Source organism: Tyto alba, unplaced genomic scaffold, assembly GCF_018691265.1.
Source record: "Tyto alba isolate M040663 unplaced genomic scaffold, T.alba_DEE_v4.0 Super-Scaffold_13, whole genome shotgun sequence".
Classification (NCBI taxonomy): Eukaryota; Metazoa; Chordata; class Aves; order Strigiformes; family Tytonidae; genus Tyto; species Tyto alba.
This window is the reverse complement of record NW_024881275.1, coordinates 11,719,858-11,737,562: the sequence shown is the minus strand read 5'-3', so window position 1 is coordinate 11,737,562 and position 17,705 is coordinate 11,719,858. Positions and strand designations below refer to the sequence as shown.

Here is a 17,705-nt window from a genome sequence, read left to right as displayed (position 1 = left end):
TAAAAAAAGCACAATATGGAGTGTTTGCATGGCAAGGTTTGGATGAAGATTCCTAATGAAAGAGCAACACTTACCTTTTATGGTTCACTGAAAAAAGTAATGCTTGTGTAGCAGGATCTTCTTTCAAAATGGAAATGACCTAACTTTTACATGAAGACTTTTCTGGGGCTACACATGTGCATTTGTTAAGCACTAACTCAGTGAAGAGGAAAACATGCCAGACACTGCACCTGCTGCAAAGTGTTCTGTAGAACTCTGCTAAGTAACCTGATGCAATCCTGCAGAGTTAGGAAATACCATGGGATGACAGAAGAAAGTGCTATGCCTTTACTCTGAGCATGTATTCAAAAATTACCTCAGTGAATCAAATTTTGAGACAGCTTATTAGTTTTTACAAAGCTACATGTACTCATGAACACATGTTCGCTACCTTTGAGTGACAGCTAGGAAAAATAAATTATCAAATCATTACTGTAATTCAATTTAAAAACAAAAAACAGAACAGGTCATTGTATATCCTAAACACTACCTTTGTGAAACAAGAGATGTTTTGCCTTTCATGAAAAACCTTTGATTTACTACAAAAAATACTGTAATACTATCAATTTAAAAAACACCACAAATCCCCAGTGCTTCATAAGCAGTCAGAAGAGAACTGGTCCCATTTAGTGGGTGAACAGAGTTACAGACTGTGGCCCCAATGGAAAGAATGATACCAGCACCAAACACTGCACTTCACAATGTAACAGTAATAACCTGTTACAGAAAGTCTGACAGTATAGGGATGGTGCAAAACTATTCTAAACAAAAAATGACAGAAGTTTCTTATCACAGCATTTCAGTGCCATTTAGCAACGTTGCTAAATAGTGAAGCCAAGACTCTCCCTACAGAACCACATTTGCTCAAAGGCCTTTTATATTTTGTACTCTGCCAATTAGAGATGAAGGTATCTGTCTGAGGTGATTGCAGGACACTCTGTACTTTGGATCCTTGCAGACTTTAGTGATATTTGTTGTCACAAATACCCACATAAAGTGCAGCTATGCTAACTGAAAGAGTGACATAGCCTCCAATAACACAGGGTAATTATTACAGCTCCCATAGATACCAATCCTGTGTCTAACACACCAAACTAGCTTTTCCCTGCTGTGCCAAAATGACACTTCAAAACACTGCACCCCCCTTTTCTTCCCCCTTCTGTTGCTGGATTGTCAACCCTATGAGATCTGTGAAAACAAACATCAATGAACAATTTTGAGCATGGAAAGAGCACTTTGACAACCCATCATACAATGCTGACATCAACAGTGTTGTTTCACTTGAGCCTCTTGCACCCAATAAGTGCTTTTGTAAATACGTAAAATAAATGGCAGGACCTACCTGTGATTTGTGTTGTCATGGAAACGAGCAGTGAAAAATTCAAAGCTATCATGGAAATATTAACAGAGTAATTGGTGCCTGGCTGCAAATCAAAACAAACTTCTGGAGCCTGCTTGTGTGTAGTAAGGTTGAAGGTCATTTCATGAAAGAACTCCTTCTGATACCAACGCTGGCCTTGCACACGAAACTGTAACCAAACAATCATGGCATGGAAATTGCAATGTTTTAATATATCACTTGCATTCAGTCATGTCATGCTCTAAATTAGAAGGAATAGCAGAGAAACACATCACTGCATACAGAATGCCAAAAATGTTGGCACTGACAGCTATTTAAATTCAAGTGCTTCCAAAATTTGACAGGAATTGCAGTCCCTCTTGATCAGTTCTGACATTGTCCTAGTTCTTTCACTTCTCCTCCTCCTAGTCTATCTTCTTTTCTATTAGTACTGTAATTTCCCCCAAGTCTTTATTTCCTGCTAACATACGGGCTTCCAGTAATAGAGCACTTCATCACAGTATACTCTCATGATGCAAAGTGATGAGTTATAAAAGTAAGCTCACATGAACACCTGTCTGGTTTGACCCCGAGGATCAAGTCAAAATCAAGTAATTTTGACCTATGTCAAAATGCCAAGTACCCTCCAGGATCTGCCTACAGGCAGCTGTTTCCACACAAATTTACAGACCCATAGGCTTTTTTGTTTCAGTTGGATTTTCTGTATGCTTATTTTGTTGTCAATGTCCCAAATTACTGTGAAGTTATTAACTTGAGGCCTCCCCTGATCATTCCTCTGTTAAATGCTTAATGTATTTTAATCATGTGCTAATTTTCCTTTAAATAGATGCTATGCCTTTAGATTACTTCTAAGCACCTCTTAGCACACAGGGATTTCAGAAAACAGCAGGTGGTCATGAGTCCTGACAGGGATAGTTCATGTAGAAATGCCCTGCTGGAATGAGGGAAGATTGAACACATATCACAAGAAAGAATGGACTGACTCTGTGGAATTGGAACAGAGCTGTCTGAGGCCTGAACATGACAAAGTTGAAAGTATAGATAGGGAAGGCAAAATAGAGTAGAACAGGGTCAAAAATAAGCAAGAAACAGAAGACTACCGAAGAGCAAAAAAGGAAAAAAAGAAGTACCATGAAGGCTGCTATTCAAACTTACTCCCTGGGTTTTTATGAGAGACATTATTAGAATGAGGAATATTGCTAGCAGTGAGTGTTTGAAAAATTCCAGGTTTTTTCACGTAGGTGATTGATACAAATTGTTTCCTAGATTCAAAATACAGATTGTCACTTACTGAGTATCTGTCTTCCACATCAGTTCCCCTTACATTTCTCCGCCATTTCAAGCAGGTATCATTAAAAATTAATACATTATTGAAAGCTTCCTTTACTGTAGAGACAATAAAAAAGGGAACAACTTATTACCAAAAATGTCATCTTCTTCAACTTAATTGAATATGAGTAGATGAAAATTTTAAAAAAGGTTTTTATTTTAATTTTCTTCTGAAAAGGAGGTAGAATCTCATTTCTTTCTGAGTGAACAAAGTACAGTAAATAAAGCATGAACATTTACCAGAAGAAATGGCTTTTGGAAAAACCAAAGCACACTATTCAAGAAATCAAGATAGGATTTATTTGTCCAGATCTAGGGAGGTTATGATGACAGAAAGATCCAGGGGTTCAGAGCTTCTGATGGAAATAAAGTTGTCATAGAACAATCTGTCACAATTGATGCCCTTTAGGAAAAAGCTCATGAGAAAAAGCATTTTTCTGGATTCCAAAGATATTTCTCAAGGTCTGTCTCATCAGCATCAGTATGTCAGAAGGCAAGCTTAAAGTTTCCATAACCAAAATTCTACAGAAACCTGCTGTTAGAACATGTCTTCTCTACAATTACTGAAAGACTAACAGAACACTGCTCATCACTGCTAAACATGAGAACATTATCTATAATGCTCACATCACTCAGATTAGTATCACACAGCTCAGAAACAGGGAATTCTCCCACTGGCAGAAAATCAGTTTTCAAGGCAAGCAATGGAAACCAGTAAGCACTGTAACCACAGACAAATTCTGGCATGTAGCCATGAATGCCACTGCACCAATCCTGCCTCAGTCAGAAGTCAAATCCTGAAGAAGCAAGTTTGCCAAATCTTTCTGGAGGGCACTTACTGCCATGGCTCTGTTTGCTCATAGATTCAATGGCCACAGTGAGCAGAAAGAAAAATGCCTTGCAGAAAGAAGATGCTGGTGGTGGTACATGTGTGTAGTCAGCAAAAAGAATCACATAGTCTAGGACACAGCCTGTTGTTCTGTTTGTTAGTCTCAAAGCAGTGAACTGCAGGACAGTAAGTTCTTCTACATGCATAGAAAATACAAATGACAACCTACCCTTTGTTTGAACTGCAACTGTAACTGAGACAGTGATGTTTGTGGAAGAGATGGTAGTAATATTCACCACGTAGTTACTGCCAGAGTTGAGACCTAAACACACCTTTGGATTATCTTCACTTGTAGTGATGTTAAATATCTCATCTTCTGAGAACTTCTTCTCATCCCATCTTTGGCCTAGTATGTGAAACTATTGAAGGATTAATAAAAATGGTGGTGCAATTGGTTGCAGCTCTCCAAAATTCAGAATATTAGTTCAATTCAGCCTTGAGAACATAGGATTACATCTGTTTTAGAATATCAGCTCAGTCAAAAAAACCAGGCTTGTGACTAACTGCTTTAGTGCAACAAGATGGCTTAATAAGTTCTTTAATTTCTTTTGGGTGTTAAAATTATTAATATTTTTTCATACATTTCTACAACAAATAGAAGGAATCTATAGCATGGACACTACAAACACCTCCAGCACAGATAGTAAGGTGTAAGTAAGCATTCTTTCTTGTTTACAGCAGACAGATAGAAAGTACATCTGCTTGCTACTTCCTTTTTCTTTCTGTCTTTTTCCCCCCTTGCCACACAGAAGCAGTAGTAAGACTGAATGCTGAACAACCATAAAAGATAAGCTTCCCTAAGATCATCCCAGTTCAGTGAAAAAGAAACCTGTTGTTTGTATGAGATGAAGGGATAGACAAATCTTATTGTAGAATATTGTAGGTGAGCTCAAGGCAGTCCAGATTGTATTCTAAACTTTCCTGCATTCACCCTATGTCTACATCATCCTCAGCTTTGACTATTCTGATGTGTCTTGCCAATAATTTCATGCAGGCAAAATCATGTGCACAGACCACATTACACCAGAAATCCACAGCTTGTCAGTTACCACTGAGTACATTAAAAGAACGGGTTTTGAACTGTTAGGGTAATTGGGAACTTGTTTTTTTTCATCTCAGAAGTGCTCAATAGAAGCACTCAAACTGAAAAAACATTGTTTTATAACACAGGAGGAAAAAGATAGGTTGCTTTCCAAAATTATCACCCAATCTTGAAACATATTTTCCACATTAACCTATCCACCCTGTAGATCTTAAATAATCTCCTTTTTCTTTTTTCTCTGTTTGTATGTGCTCAAAAAAACCCATCTTTCTTGGGATGCTGTAATTCTCAAAACATGTCAATTCTTACGTTGTTTTGCCTTTCAATAGCACTGACTGAACTATTTGCTTCTGGTAACTTACATCTTACCTTTCATGTTTATATGTTTTTATGCTAAAAAAAGTAGTTACCAAGGTTGCTTTCAATTTCCATGAAAAATGGAAAAATGTTCAAAGATACGATGGTTCAATCTCTTGAGCAAGGCACAGTATATCAATATACATTCCATTTGTAAAACAAGTTGCATCCTGTATCTGCAAGTGATACACTGTTTACTTTAAATGTTTGCATCACATATCAGGACAGAGCCCAAACTTTGCAATGTCTTCTGTGTCAATGTGACCTTGAGCTCTACAACAGAATTTCACTACAACATAAACTTGTACCGAAACACTTCTCATAGTTTCAAGCAGATGTTTAGGTGATTTACTGGAATGGGACCCCAACAGCTTTTGAGTTTTTTACGTAGCTTTAGGACAGGGATTTGTTTGCTTCCTAACCCAGACAGCTTTAGGTTTCTAGGCAGTTCACTGGGAAGAGCGAGACAAATTACCCACAAACAAAACCCACAGAACAAATCTCCACTGCTGACTCACCAGAATTAACCAGGACAAAGCTACTCCCAACCCCAAATACTGCCCCACTTACTGTGTATGTTTCCTGCACTCCCAGTCTTCCAGTTTTCCTTTGCCACTTTACACATGTTTCATTGAATATGGACAAATTACTGAATAATTCCTCCTCTGTGAGCAAAAACATGAACAGAAAGAAAACAGTTATTACTTCTCATGCAAACCTTAATATGTTTGGAGCAGTTGTTTATTTTGTCCTTTTTGTTGTTTGGGGTTTTTTTTTCAAACAGGAAAAATAAAACAAAGTTGGCAGAAGTCAGGTAGTAACTTTTCCCTTAACTGTGTCAGCTCCTAAAACTAAAATACAAGGCTAACTGAAGAAGCATGCTCTGAGCTAATGACCATGAAGCCCTTAAACACACAGCTAGCGTTATGGTTATGTAAACTACCAGGACTAATGAAAACTGTGCTAGGCTTACATTTTAATGTAGAACAATTTTAATACTAATGACTTTACAGATCCTGAAGAGGACATTAAGACTACATTACAGTTTCCTGACAGCAAAGGAACAAGCTCATTAATTCTATCAGACTGCTGATAAATTCAATATAAGAACATGCATATACAGCAGTATTGCTCCTTCCACAAGGATCATCAATATCTACTGTAATAAAGACTAGAATCTTTCATACCAGGTGACCAATCCAGGCAACAGAGCCACTGAGAAAAGACATTTTGCTCTGCTTTGGACATTCCTCCTAGTCTTAATACATTACACTTGCACTGTGTATAGATATTTGTGGTCAAAGTATTTCATTAAAGTGTGCTTATGACAGTATTGGACCATCAAAAATGAAGAGCAATAAACAATTGCTCCAATAAACAAATAATAACAGCAAATAAACACCCGTTCTATATACTCCTTGAACTTGGCTGTCAGCATCTGGGTCTCATGACATTCAGTGGTCTGTCTTCTAAAGAATAAGCCACTCACAAATCAGCTTGAAGACTTTGTAGACCATTGGATCTCATGGATTAGAAGTCTCATTAAACCGCAAATAAAAAAATCAAGCAGATTGAAGAGAGCTGTCTGTAAGAAAATGAGGCTACCAATAAGCCAACTTGGAAAATATTGCTCTTCTGAATACAACAAGCTGCATTAAAGCTTTTTCAAGAAAGCTTCTGTGTTAGCTTGGAAAATAACTTATTTGTAGCTGAATGAATGTTTTCGTTCATTAATTGTTTGGTTGCTTGTTAAAAGGTGTCAACATTTTTCCTTATTTTATAATAAATAAAATTAAATAACCCAGCTGCAGTAAAACACTTTTCAGAACAAACACTAGATTAGAAGAACGAAGCCCACAAAACTAAGCATGTCAGGAGACAGTTCTAGCAACCAGATACATCCCTCAACATACCTGTGTTAATTTACACACTTTTAAAAGCTGGCTTATGGCTCAGAGAAAAAAGCACAGCCAGGAAGATCAACTCATCCATTCTTTTTTTAGGCAGTTCTCTCTCTGCTGTCACCAGACACAGAGCAGTTGCCTTCACATAACAAGACAACCAAGTATCCTCCCAGAGCTAACATCAAAGCTCCTTCTAGACACAACTCAGATTAGATAGTATTTGCTCCGTTTCTTTCCTTTTTCCAGACTTCAGTCATTCCTTTGTCCTACTACCATATTTTTCTATTACATTCACTACGTTACCAAGGTCATACAAATCCAAGCCCAAACAGATTCTAAGCTGAAAAGCTGCTGAAAAAAAATTAAGGGGATTTATAGGGCAGCCTTGGTAGATACTTCAAAAATATTCACACATTAGTTGGTCTAATGCCCTGCTGTAAAAGCAAGCATAGCTCAGGGTACTCTTCCTCCATATGTAAACTTCATTACCATATCAATGGGCCCCCCTGTAGGACCTGGACATGAAGCTGTCACCAAAATAAATTAATGCATCAATAGTCTCTAAAATTCCCATATGTAGGCAGTTACTGAGAATTAAAGTATAACTGTTTATGTATTTTGCAGCACTTTACTTTCTTTTTCCTTCCCTTTTTTTTGATTATTAAAACTGTCATAAAACTGTTTTCTAATGATATCTCCCTCGCCACATACTCAACAGATAACTCACCCACTACATCAGTTTATCTCCCAACTGATTTTAATTCCCCCACTCCAAACTGTCATTAAATATGGAAATGCTGTTGAACACTTCTATAGAGGAAGAAAAAGAGATTAATCTGCGTATCCTCTAAAACAAATTTCCTTATAAATGGCTGTATGATTGATTGTATTTAATTGCTGCTTATTATTACTATGTTTCACAGTAATGTCTAGAAACTCTTCAGTATTAAGACTTCTGTACCAACACAGAGCAAAAGAGTATGTTCAGTTGTTGTATTCTTTAAATCGGATAAATTTTTATTAAGACCGGATGGCAAAAATGACTCATTAGAGCACAGCCAGAGGGAAAATGTTTGCATAGCAATGAGATCTGAAGTAAAACACATAACAAGAAAGCAAAAAAGCCCTGTAATCTTCAAGAGTGCTCAGTAAGAAAATCAGGCACTTTATTCATGAGTTTATAAAATACTAAGTAAAAAAAATAAAGCAAAATAAAGAAACGAACACAAAAAAATGGATGCCAGGTGTTCAGGTAAGGAAAGAAATCTTACATAGTGGCCTTCTTGGAAAGAAGGCAGAACTAGTAGCACTTTTTTCTGTAACTACATCAATTTTTCTATCATGCCTTCTGAACTTTTAGGATAGGGCCACCATGCAATTATGAGACAGCCTAACTCTAAACAGCTAGGAGTGAACAAGGACAGAGAGCTGTAACATGCACAGAGTGAACAACACAACAAAGTCGTGGGCTTTCTGAGGAGACTGCTTTCCCTCCCTTACTCTTATTAAGTACTGTTTGGATAACCAAATGTAAAGTAAGTGCTTGGTTTAACATTAATACCACTAGCATAAACACAGTATCCAATAACAGCACAAACGGGTTCCCTGACAGATTATTTCTCCTGTAAATCTAACAGTGCCAGTGACTTCCAGAGCTTGGGAAGTTATATGCCCGCCCTCAGTGTAAAGTCTTAGCAGAGAGCGGCATCCAGGTCTTCAACATATTTGATTTTGATCAACACCTTTCACTCAGACTCACAAATGAGATGGGAGAAGTAAAAACCCTCGATTTCCCCACACTTCAGCACTAGAAGTTTCAACTTGCAATTAACGGAGGAGGCCACTGGGTGCCACTGCTGTTCCACTGACCCTCAAATTACCCTCACAATCTCCTTCCCATCCCAAGGGAAAGGGTACTAGAAATGACATGCACATGCCTGGAGATGAGAGCAGAAGAGTGAAAAAAGATCCCAGAGCATTCGAATCCCAAAAGGCAAATCTGTGATAGGGTAGAGAGATGCAAATAGCACCTGGCTGTTAGCAGCCAGGAAGGACAGGTACTGGTAAACACAACACAAATGGAAAAACATAAAAAGCGAACAACAAGCTGATTCAACAGCACTAGCGAGTGTTGGAAGGGAAGCAATCATGCTGGGAAAGGCAAAGAGACTAACTTTAGGAAGGAAAACAATAAGTGAAGGTCTCAGTCCTCTTATTTCACTTTTAAAAGCTCTGCTGGGAAGAAGGGAGCCTCTCTGTGCTTGAGCACGTAGGAAAATCTTCAAGTAATTACAGCCAGTGCATAAATGCCTGTGCTGTCATGCTCTTCTGCCTTAACCTCGTGCTGTGAGGACCAACCTCTATTCTGTTCATCAGTTTCTGTGAGTTCAGGTCCTAGTACTCAGTCTTATTAGTTGCTGATTCAGAAAAAAAAAAAAAGTAACACAGACAACTCCATGTCTAAACAGTCATGACTTCTTACACTTATACAATCCACTAGTCCTCAACTGAAAGACCACTTGACTATCTGCTTGAGATACATGTGACCTCATCTTGAGATACATCTTATCGGTGAAGTATTTTTGAACTTCCATGAAAAGATGGTATTTACCAGAGAGCAGACAGAACCAGCACCAATCTGCCATTCCATCTTCTGCAAGTAGCTAAAAAGAGCATCCACACATGCAAATTCACTTATTGAACTCATCCCACCAATCCCCACCCATACATGCAATTTAGAGAAAAGAAAAAATCCCAATATAGCTTTTTGGTATGTTTTGCCTGTTCAATTCTGTGGAGACTGTGAATGATGCTGCACATGTCATTACCTACTAATGTGCACCACACATATGTTCAGATACAGAAATTAAGTGAGAGCAAACAACACTTCAAAGAGAACTTCTGCTCAGACTGTTTCAAGGCACCTGTCCCATAGCATACAGGCAAACTCCTCTTGCACAGGAGCTTTCACAAGTATATATGGAATTTATTTTACACAGACATACCTTCAGTATTTATATCTTTTAGGGTAGTATAAGTTTTTATGACTTTTTCACATTTTGAATAACATACATGCTTCCAGTTTAACTAGGACTACAAAATTTCAGCAGGTTTTCACCTTCAGCCCCGAACTTTACACAGAGAAAATCCACAAAGAAACCGCAAAGCTGTAGGCAAAGACAGTCATGCAGGAAGGAGCAGATAGCTACAGATTACTACTTCTTTTGGTCTAAAAACATTACCAAGAGACAATCAGGAGCAGAGTAATTCATGTATTGAACCAGATTGACAAAAACATAAGAGATGCAATTGTGAGCATACCTACAAAAGGAAGATGTATCAGTCGTGTCCAACTAGATGGGATTAGATGGGCTGGGATTAGAAATGTATACAATCTACTCCCCAGCTGAAAGAGGTTCCAGAGACTAGAAAGTGGTATTTGCCATCACAAATTAGGTAATTATTAACTCAGTTTCAAACAAACAAACAGAAGCCTAAACAGACCTGCAAAAAGCTACACCTTTTTTTGTTTAATCATCACTGGGTTGCATCACTTTGATCTAAGAAGTAGCACCTCCCATAATACAGAATCCACCTGTGGTTTTCCAAGCAATTAAAGAAATTACCAGATCACCAGATGTTTGGATGTAACATATCAAATAAAGCTTTTACACAAATTCAGGCCAATCAGATCCTTTTCATTGATTACTATAATTATCTTAATTTTTTGATGGGGTTCTTATTCCTATAGAACCATGGGTTTTGAACCAATGCCCACAGATGTGAGTGACATCTTTTCTATTAAGATCGTGTTGACATGAATTATTTATATATGGCTGGGAATAAAAATTAGGAGAGTGACAGCTAACCCATTAATTGTAGTGTGGAAATTACTGATGCTGCCATCACTGAAACATGCCTGCTGCCTTTCTGTATCATCTCTTAATGTACAAGTGAGGATGTAAAAAACTGACATCCCAGAGAATTCTAACTGGAGGGGAAAAGAGTCATTTGGAATAAGGACAAAGCATAGAAGAAGGGAAACTGAAAGCAAAGGGAAAACAATTCTGTATTAAAAAGAGAGTAACAAGACCATCTCAGTTGCATGGAAATTATTTTTGTTATAGGTCTACAGTTAAATGACACCTGAAGAATGATCCTGCTCTGTTTATTCCAGATTGGATTCAGGTTTCACTTTTGATTTTTTCCACATTTTTTTTTGCATTCTGAAAGTATTCTTTTCCTCTTCTGCATGTTGCAAAGTGCACAGTGTGGACAATACACTATGCCTTCTCTGACGTGATTCATCAAACTGTTCCTCCTTCTCGACCTTCAGATCTCTTATGTATGTATTTAGCCAGTATCCTCCATCCCCTTCAGCCATTAGGATTTTCAGTGCTGGTTTATAACCTCCGTTTTCTGGAAATGGCTCAAAACCAACTAACACTACCATAATACGTTTCACATGGATTTCTCAAAAACATCTCGAGAGGTCAAGAGATGCAGCTAAACTCTATTTGTGGATGAGGTGTCACAACACAGAAAAATGAAGCATTTTGAAACAGAAAATTAACCTTCAGTGAAAGATGGACAGTTCACATTGCATTTAGTAAGAGGTTACATAAAAAAGAGCAAGCACACAAAAGGTTATGACACAGAAGCTCCAACCTCAGGGTCAGACAGAATGTGTACTGGTGTGAAGAATCCTTTTTTCCCTATTTGAGTTCTAGGTTCACAATACACTGGGACTAGGTCACCTTTTCCTCTATACACCATGCACGCAAATCCTACAATCTGCTGACAGCCCTTACTGCCTAACACTACTTCTGCAGGCTCTCACAACTGACCGGTATGATTGCTGTGCTGTCAGACTCAGCATTAAAGAGACACAGAGGACAATTTTCCCTTTTGAATACAACACCTATTTCCCACTATCTGAGTTTTTAAATGCTTTACCAACTATCTGCGTTAGCTTTCCATGCAGGTCAGATTCACTCCCTCCTCTAGCCTTTTAACATATCCATGGACTTTTCCCACCCATGTGCAGCAGTTGCTTCTCTTGCAATGACAATTCTTCACTTAACTTAAAAAAAAACACTTTAAGAAATGCATTTCTAATAATATAGTGAATAGTAGTAGTGGAGATATTTCAATACTGAGAAGTTATTATTTAATGCAGACTTGTATTTTCTTTTCCTTGGATAAAGAAAAGGAAATTGGACAAACTGTTTATCTTTCTTGAGACACAATACCCACACCAACAGACGATAAACACACTGAACACTAACAATCTCCAAAGAAAACAGACATAGAGAAGGAGTTTTCTAGGATCAGAATAATGAGCAGCAGCCAACCCAGTCTATGTGCTTATAGCTGGGACTGGAGCCAGTTGTTACAGAAAAGACAGATCAGACACTGTCAAAAAGCTCTCAATGACAAGGATATCTCTAGAACTCGAGACTGGGAAATTGGAAAAAGCTTAATGAATAGTAGAAGGGAGGACTCTGCAAACAGGAACAAGAGAGCTACAGTAGGTAAAGCGACTATTTCCCTCCAAAACATCCCTAACAATTGTCCAATTAACACAGAAAACTGCATCAGACACTGCCCCATTTGTGCATGAGTTGACCCCTTCATAACTGTGAAGAAGACTGGAAAAAGTACCGAAAAGGTTTTACAGCTGCACACAATATTAAGAGTAAGGCAACCCCGTAAGCACCCTATTTACCATAATTCACCTTAACTTTCCCCAGATGCCCAAGAAGTAAGTTCTCAAAAGTTAAGCTCTCTGTGTGTGCATGTGTACATGCATGCACATACACAATCTACACATACTGCAAGGGGAAAAGATTTTACTTCATCACCTATGTTAGTCCTTCCTGACCTTTAACTATCACACATTTGTATCCAAGTTCAATGAAAGACCAACCTAACCCATTTACACACTTTACATTTCAGACATCCTCCAGTTCCTCTCCTTGCCTTTCTCAAAATGATACTTCTCATACACTTCGTAACAGCTTATGTTATGCATTGCACACTGTGCCATTTGCCAGTGCGGGTTTAGGAAGAAGCACCTCAGATATCTAAGGCACAAATCACCTTTTTTCTGACCTTCTTACAGCCATGATAAATTACAAAAAACCCACCACCTTATATCTGGAATCCACTCAAAAAGAAAAACATGAGTGGGAAGGCTTCATTTTATACTTTTCACTTTAATAAAAAATACAACTGTAAGTCTTATGTTACCTTATGTCCCACTTTGAGCCCACATCCAGAACAATCTCTCTCTCAGTAAGATAAATATTACTATCAAAAAGGTTCAGGTTGACAATTTTGCCTCTGAAACTCACAATGAGAAAACCAAGCTCCTTGTTTCAGACTATCTGGTATTCCACTACAGCATGCCGTAATGCTTTATAGCCAAAGCCCTTACCTGAAACAAGCTGAAACACTACGTCCACAAGAGGATATTGTTTTCATTCTGAAAAAAACTTCCCAGATTTACCATGAAATTCCACCAGAGCTCAATACAATGTATGCCTGGAATAACATCATACCATGTCTACAATGAAAATAAATGAAACCATGTATTTCCACTCTGCAGAGGAAAAATAAGTTCTTCCAGGACAAACTGTACAGGACGTCCAGACTCACACATTGAGCATACTGGACAGCACGTATTAATTGCTGATGTGCTCTTGGCACTTTAGTCTCTTGAGTTTATGTATACAAATCAAAGGTTGGAAAAGGAAGACTGTAATCCAGCTAACTATTGCCAGATTGCACTGCTGATGGCTTAATCCAATCAGCGTCTCTCAGTAAAATTAACTTTGTCAAGCAATTTTTTAGTATTTATACCCACTACTATTAAATGTACTTATATATACACACATGAACACACATTTACTATATACCCCAACAGACAATGCAAATAAAGGGTATTCCATAGCAATCACTGCCTAGGAAATGAAGAAGTGATAATTTTCCAAGGGAACATGCTCAGAGGCAATTCTTAACTTCCTGATTTCTAATGAGGTTTTTCAGGTAACAGGAAAAGACAAATGGTTTTCTGACTTCTATCATAAGTTATTTTGAAATGGTACATGATTTTCTCTCATTTTAATGGGACTTACTGATTAATTACACACATCCTTAAGACCATACGCATCTGAAAGGCAACATTACTGAAACAGAAATTTAATTTCATTTGAAAGTCATTTGGTCCCTCGAAGAGTGTGAAAAATGGGGAAGTTAAGAACCTGAAGACCTTTGTACTAATCTCCTATTCATGAGAAGCCTGGACTAGTTAGGCAATTTTTTAAGGTTTTTTCCCATTCTACTTCACCACTCTACTCTGACTTTTTTTGACCCTCTGATCCAACAATAGAGCTGAAGTCTACATTTTGCATCTGGCAAAGCTCTTGCTGAAATCAATGGTAACGCTGCAAGAGCAGTCTGCAGATTCACGCCCTTCAAAGCTTCAGAGTGCTCAAGACAGAACTCTAAGCATTACAAAGACTGACACACCTGATTAACATAGCTACTCTACACAGTGCTGGCTTCAAAACCAATTCAGAAAGTACAGCTATGAAAATTGCCTAAATGAAGTATGAATTATGACTTTTAACAACAGTAGTTCTGTTTCTATTAGGGCAGTATAAAAAGTGAGAGAAATGCTTTTCTGCATGCTCATTTTATTTGATGTCACATGTTTTATATTCGCAGTGGATGCTCAAGACCTCAAGTGAGTCAAGAGAGGCATCAAGCGGCAACTCTTTGGTCTGTGAACTGGCAGCAGTCAAAGACACACTTCCAGTCCTTTTGAAAAACATGTGGATGCTATGAAACTACAGCAACATTATCATCTGCAAAAGACAGCACTTCTACTTAAGAACAAGAGATGGACAGTCACAGAGCTATCTCGTGACACCTCTTTCTAAGAACACAGAATAACACTAAGGACCACAACAGACATAGTCCAAAACATCTGCTATTTTTTTGCTATTATTAAAATGTCAGTACATTTTGTTTCCAAGCTCACAGTACAACACTTTTATTACAAATCTCCCTTCCCAGGTGTCATTCTTCTCTAAGAAAATCCTTCTGGACTGAAATTCAGACAACTAGATCTAGGCTGCAAAGGCAACCAGAAACAAATTTTACTTTGGACATTATGAGAGAATAAGAAAAAAAAAAAAAAAAAAAGGAGTTTTGAATTGCATTCACCCTCCTTTCATTGCAGTACACTTTACAGTATTAGGCCCACAACAAAATATCATTAAATGCCTTCTGCCCATCTGGTGATCCTCCCCTGGCTTTTAATGCTGAAGGTTCTCAGTGCAGAGATAAAACTCCAGTTGTATTAGTCCCTTACTGTTTGAACTAAAAAGCAAGAAAACTACAGACAGATCTGTGGCATCCACTAGAAACTGTTGCATGGTTAACATTCTCTTCCATGACCTTTCCATCCCAAAGTACCAGCACATTCCCTACATTGTAAATGAGAATGTGATTTCTTGCCTTCATCCATCCTCCTTCAGAACAAGAATGAGAAGCTATTTAAATAGCACACCCCACAGCAACTTCCTACAGTAATATTTACCTTTGCATATGTATGTAATATTCTCCCACAACTGATCTATTGTGCACTCTGAAAAATTCCTGTCTCCATTAAAATAATATCCTTCTTTACACTGATAGTACACTCTGCTCCACAGAGTTGTAGAGTTGTCCCAGATCATTTCTGTGTGAGGAATCAGCAAAGGTTTGCCACAGTCTATTTCTGCAACAGAAAAAACAGGATAACAAAACCCAAAAATTAAAACAGGCAAGGCATATCAAAGTATTTAAGGAAGAGAGATGAATTGTCCCAGCAGGCAGCACTTCACATTTTTCACTTTCCCATGATTTCTGTAAGTCAGGCCAGCCCTTTAGAACCCAGAATTTTGTGAACGGAGACTTTCTAGCAGAGTGGGGCATTTATCGTTCAAGACGAAACATTAAATAAAAGTGTCCTGCTTAGAAATGGAGAACAAGGATCTCTAAGCAAATTTTTACAAATGGATCTATCCTCCCATGACACTCTCTTATCCTCCCACATGCTATTTATTCCTTCATCTTACCTATCGTTAGTAACAATAGATCTGAAAAACAACACATGATCCAAAGAGTGACATGGAAGAACAGCATCAAGAAGGTTACGTTCCTTTGTCAGTGGATTTAATTCAAGCTTTGAAAAAAAGAAGCTACTTCAGACAAGCAGAAAGAACACTTCTGGGGTTAAATCTGATGTATTCACACCACTTCAGAGATAATTAGAAAGCTGGGGTAATGCACTTATAAATTAATTCATTTGCTCGGTTGTTTTCAGGGGCTTCGTAAAAAAAAAATAGGGAACAAAAAAGAATAAAGAGTGAAGATCAAATGAATGGGAGAATATTATTTAGGGTTAAAATTCCCTTTCAAATCCACCCCAATGAAAGATTATGCATCACTTCACTTATAACAAGTAAACAATGTAAGAATTAAAATATAACCTTCACTGAAGTTTATACACAGAAAACAAGTGCTTTTAAAACTGTTTAATAAATAATCTTAAGTGATTCTGAAACCCTACTCAAAAAAAGGAAAACATAATTAAAAAAAAAGTATATAGAATCACGATCTGTACAAACTTTAAAGGAAAAGTTAAACATATGTATTACAATGGGCAATACATCCACCATCATGACTACCTTCCTTTTCATATCTCAATGTGTATGAATGTATATATCTATCATAAATCAGCAGAACAAGCCTTAGAATAACTAACGCACATGCAAAGAATATGCTTAACTCATAGAAGGATAGTATGCGATGAGATACAAAAATTACTGCTACTTAACTCCAGCTATCTGCCCACGGCCATCCTGTAATCGGATTGAAAGGCAGAAATGCACAAGTACCTTCTGGTGTAACATAGCAAACCTTCTATTTAAACCGGTGACCCAGAATAAGAATATTAAAGAAGCTTCTAAAAAGAGAGAGTCATTGTAACATACACATTGTACATTCAAAAAAATTACTACATTTGATTGCAATGAACAGAAGACTCAATCCTACCGGCTCAAGCTGAAAATATATTAATAATCCGGTGAGTAGAAAAAAGAAGTTGTGCCAGTGTAAAAACAGACTAAAGACTGTTTATGTATACAAATCAAAGGTTGGAAAAGGAAGACTGTAATCCAGCTAACTTATCCCAAGTTCACATTAATTAATAATATAAAAATAATAAAAATACACTAGAAATTTTGTTGGGCAATATACTTTTTTTAAAAATACTTTTTTAAAAATGTACCTTTGTGTTTATTCTTATCAAGGAACTTGTTAAGCTACATACTCCCAAACCACAGTATCAAAAGGGATTTATGATTCACGTCAAATAACAATAGCATGCTTGAGCAATGATTGTTTGCAACTGTACAAATATATGAATTTTAAGGGGACACTAACTGTTAATAGTGGTTCAAATTGTGAGTAGTGGCTTCAACCACAGAGTAGATACTGAGCTAGCAATTTAGACTGATTTTTCATCTCATGGTAATCCCAATGCCTGGCATGCATTGGTATTTTGTCCTTAGCATGTTAACTTTTAACAATTTATTGCAACTTCATTAGCAACATAGATAAAAATATGATAGATATATATGGCTTTTGTTTTGTAAGTGAACTTGATATGCCAGAAGACCGTACAAATTGAATGTTCAGAGAGGATGTCTCTAACTGGTGACTACTATTTAT

The 17,705-nt window shown here is 37.4% G+C and overlaps 1 protein-coding gene across 5 annotated transcripts in view; it reads right to left on the bottom strand.

Annotated features, from left to right (window-relative positions):
* Nucleotides 1-17,705, bottom strand: part of SUSD1 (sushi domain containing 1) — a 51,344-nt gene that overhangs the window by 25,388 nt on the left and 8,251 nt on the right. For 4 of the 5 annotated variants that reach the window (XM_042787977.1, XM_042787979.1, XM_042787980.1 and 1 more), the window contains 5 exons: nt 15,529-15,708; nt 5,587-5,681; nt 3,787-3,976; nt 2,691-2,785; nt 1,382-1,568 (listed from right to left, as the gene is read on the bottom strand). In XM_042787977.1, the coding sequence (XP_042643911.1) occupies nt 1,382-1,568; nt 2,691-2,785; nt 3,787-3,976; nt 5,587-5,681; nt 15,529-15,708 (747 nt within the window). The remainder of the gene's footprint in view (nt 1-1,381; nt 1,569-2,690; nt 2,786-3,786; nt 3,977-5,586; nt 5,682-15,528; nt 15,709-17,705) is intronic. The other variant, XM_042787981.1, reaches the window with a different exon arrangement.